This window comes from Polyodon spathula, chromosome 40 (assembly GCF_017654505.1).
Source record: "Polyodon spathula isolate WHYD16114869_AA chromosome 40, ASM1765450v1, whole genome shotgun sequence".
NCBI classification, from domain to species: Eukaryota; Metazoa; Chordata; class Actinopteri; order Acipenseriformes; family Polyodontidae; genus Polyodon; species Polyodon spathula.
In genome coordinates, this window is record NC_054573.1 from 2,899,509 (window position 1) to 2,903,210 (window position 3,702).

Here is a 3,702-nt window from a genome sequence, read left to right on the forward strand (position 1 = left end):
GGTTGGGGGTCAGGTCACAGTGTGGGACTTTAACACCTACACAAAACCTTAAAAACACAACAGAAACAGCTCCCAATGAATGCTTTATTAAACCAGAACAACACATGGGTAAGGCAGCAGTGAATGAACACCTCACAGCGCAGGACTATTATTATTAGCAGCTGTCTATTTCACCTGGTTTGATGGCTCACCTGCGGGTCAGGTCTACTTGCTGTACACAGCCCCAGGTGAGCCCAGGCAAGCTCATGTGAGCCCAGATACAGTCAGCTAAGATCAGGTTAGCTCAGATACAAATCAGCTAAGATCAGGTGAGTCCAGTTACAATAAGCTGAGCTCAGGTGAGCCCAGGTGTGCTCAGTACAGTCCTCACTCTCTGTTTGGCGCTGTCTCTCTCTCTCTCTCTCACAGTTTGGAGTAGAGCACCTCCTTGGGGCTCTTCTTCTCCAGGACTGCCTGGGCTGATTTCATGATATCCTCGGTCTGCAGCATGCTCATGTTCCAGGTGGCCTGATAAAAACAAAAATCAAACACAAAACCCACAACAGCTTATTCACTCGGGTTAAACACACCAATAAACACACCAATAAACACATCAATAAACACACCAAGTCTCTCAGTGTCAGTGTGTCTCAGTCTCTCAGTGTGTCTCAGTGTGTGTCTCAGTCTCTCAGTGTGTGTCTCAGTGTGTGTCTCTGCACTCACAATGTACTCCAGCCCCTCTCTCACGGAGTGGTCTCTGGAGTACAGCAGGTTGATTTTGGTTCCCTGCACAGCGACGGGACTCTTGCTGCTGATCTCAGAGGCCATGTCCAACACCCCCTCCATCATGGAGTCCTTATCGGGGAACACGCGGCTGTGAATCATGACACAGCACTGTCACAACATAATACAGAACCATCATGCTGTAACAGAGCACTGTCACAACATAATACAGAACCATCATGCTGTATGTAACAGAGCACTGTCACAACATAATACAGAACCATCATGCTGTAACAGAGCACTGTCACAACATAATACAGAACCATCATGCTGTAACAGAGCACTGTCACAACATAATACAGAACCATCATGCTGTAACAGAGCACTGTCACAACATAATACAGAACCATCATGCTGTAACAGAGCACTGTCACAACATAATACAGAACCATCATGCTGTAACAGAGCACTGTCACAACATAATACAGAACCATCATGCTGTAACAGAGCACTGTCACAACATAATACAGAACCATCATGCTGTAACAGAGCACTGTCACAACATAATACGGAACTGGTAGAATATAGCAAAAACACGTACAACACAGCATGCCCTTCTTACCAGCCCTGAGACAGACAGACAGACAGAGAGAAAGAGAGACAGAGAGAAAGAGAGACAGGGAGACAGAGAGACAGGGAGACAGAGAGGTCACCTGACTAGTCCGCAGCTCTTGGCTTCATCAGCCATCAGTTTCCTTGCGGTGTAGGCCAGCTCACTCACCAGGCTGAGACAGACACACACAGGGACACAGTGACACAGACTTTAAACACTATTCAATACAATACCTGCGCGTGATCTTCAGTTACAATATGGAACTGTAACACAGCTATACTGTTTGTCATCCATATCTATAACACACACCTGTACTAGGAATGGCTGTCAAATATTTCTACTAAAGGTTACTTCAGTAACACAGACTACCAAACTAAACACAGTTTCCACATTCAAAATACACTCAAATATACCAGGACAAATAGTAATAATAATAATAACAATAATATTAATAATGCATCCCTACAGCTGAAACTACCTTTGAATGTAAACTAAATGAACTGTCAAAGTCTGCTTCTGTCCTTCTCTTTCTTGTGCGTGTATCTCAGTGTGTGTGTGTCTGTGTGCCTCTTTCTCAGCGTGTATGTGTGTGTGTGTGCATGTATGTATGTGTATGTGTGAGTAAGTGTGTCTACTGTATGTATGTCAGTGTGGTTTTTCCCAGTTTTCCTGCTCAGGAACGCTTCTCACCTGCGGCTCCCGATGACTTTGGGGAGACGCTGCAGCGTTCCCACATCCGCAGCCAGACCGATATCCACTTCCTGTAGGAGAGGGAGAGGAAGTGATGTCAGGGACACAGCTACAGTCCAAGCCTGCTATCTATCTGAGCCAAGAACCCTGGGAGCTTACCTTGACCTGGAACCAGGCATCCTGCGAGCAGAACCTGATATCACAAGCAGAGATGAGATCCACCCCTGCAACACGAGCAGAGCAAACGTTAGCAACCAGAGGAAACGCTAGCAACCACAGCGAACGCTAGCAACCACAGCGAACGCTAGCAACCACAGCGAACGCTAGCAACCACAGCGAACGCTAGCAACCACAGCGAACGCTAGCGACCAGAGGAAAGGCTAGCGACCAGAGGAAAGGCTAGCGACCAGAGGGAACGCTAGCGACCAGAGGAGTCTGTTCAGCCCGTCAGTTCCGAGCAGCTGATTGATCTCAGAACTTTGTCAAGTCGGGTCTGAAAGGATTTCAGCACCGACAGCGTGGCTTGGTAGCCTTTGTGTGTGTGTGTGTGTGTGTGTGTGTGTGTGTGTGTGTGTGTGTCGACTTCTCTTACCTCCCCCAATGCAGGCACCATGGACCGCAACCAGCACAGGCTTGGAACACTGGAAAGAGAGAGAGAGAGAGAGAGGTAATTGTTGGAAGACTGCTCTCTTGTAAGGGGTACAGGGTGGTTCTAGTCAGTTAATACCAGGGGTTTTATAACAGTAGTTATACCAGAAGGCGCAGTGACTGACCGAAGCACCTGTCACTAAACCCTGCCGAAAACTACAGCTCTCCCCCTCCCACTCCCCTCTCTCCTCTCCTCTCCTCTCACCTTCTTGATGACGCTGAAGGTGTCCTGGTACTGTCTGATCCTCTCCCCCTCCCACTCCCCTCTCTCCTCCTCTCTCACCCTCTCGATGACATTGAAGGTGAGCTGGTACTCTCCTCTCCTCTCTTCTCTCCCCTCTCCCCTCTCTCCTCTCTCACCCTCTCGATGACGTTGAAGGTGAGCTGGTACTCTCTCTCCTCTCCTCTCCCCTCCTCTCTCCCCTCTCCTCTATCTCACCCTCTCGATGACGCTGAAGGTGTCCTGGTACTCTCTGATCTTGCGCTGCAGGTTCCAGGCCCTGCGGGCAGCATCGTCCCCCTCGGGCTGCAGCACGTCCCCTGCCATGTCCATCAGATCAATACCTGCAGCGGGGGGGGTTACAGGGAGTGAGCGAGGGAGTGTGTGTGTGAGTGAGTGAGGGAGTGTGTGTGTGAGTGAGCAAGGGAGTGTGTGTGTGAGTGAGCGAGTGGTTGAGTTAGTGAGCGAGTGTGAGTGAGGGAGCGAGTGAGTGGTTGAGTTAGTGAGCGAGTGGGGGTGGGTGGGTGGTGAGTGAGTGAGTGGTTGAGTTAGTGAGTGTGAGTAAGTGGGTGAGTGGGTGGGTGAGTGAGTGAGAGCGAGTGGGTGAGCGAGTGGGTGGGTGAGCGAGTGAGTGAGTGAGAGCGAGTGGGTGAGCGAGTGGGTGGGTGGGTGAGCGAGTGGGTGGGTGATGCTGGTTTATAAAGGTTCTTACCCGCAGTGAATATCTTCCCGGCTCCAGAAACAATCACAGCTCTGCAGTCTGAATCCTCAGCGATCCTGTCGAAGCACACGACCATCTCCCTGAAACACACAATCAACACATACTCAA

The 3,702-nt window shown here is 49.8% G+C and overlaps 1 protein-coding gene across 1 annotated transcript; it reads right to left on the reverse strand.

Annotated features, from left to right (window-relative positions):
• Window positions 1–70: 70 nt before the first annotated feature.
• ech1 (enoyl CoA hydratase 1, peroxisomal) lies at window positions 71–3,691 on the reverse strand. Its single transcript, XM_041236322.1, has 8 exons — window positions 3,586–3,691; window positions 3,093–3,217; window positions 2,598–2,646; window positions 2,165–2,229; window positions 2,006–2,076; window positions 1,416–1,487; window positions 703–853; window positions 71–507 (listed from the first exon to the last, which is right to left on the reverse strand). The coding sequence occupies exons 1-8, from the start codon at window positions 3,668–3,670 to the stop codon at window positions 403–405; spliced, it is 723 nt and encodes a 240-aa protein (XP_041092256.1). The 5' UTR covers window positions 3,671–3,691; the 3' UTR covers window positions 71–402.
• Between the last annotated feature and the right edge of the window lie 11 nt (window positions 3,692–3,702).

Excerpts from the sequence above, each read along its gene's own strand:
- ech1 (XM_041236322.1), bottom strand. The coding sequence starts at position 3,670 with ATGGTCGTGTGCTTCGACAGGATCGCTGAGGATTCAGACTGCAGAGCT. Across the intron at positions 2,077-2,164 it reads ATGCCTGGTTCCAGGTCAAG|GAAGTGGATATCGGTCTGGC; the intron begins GTAAGCTCCCAG and ends CCTCTCCTACAG. Across the intron at positions 1,488-2,005 it reads AAAGTCATCGGGAGCCGCAG|CCTGGTGAGTGAGCTGGCCT; the intron begins GTGAGAAGCGTT and ends TGTCTGTCTCAG.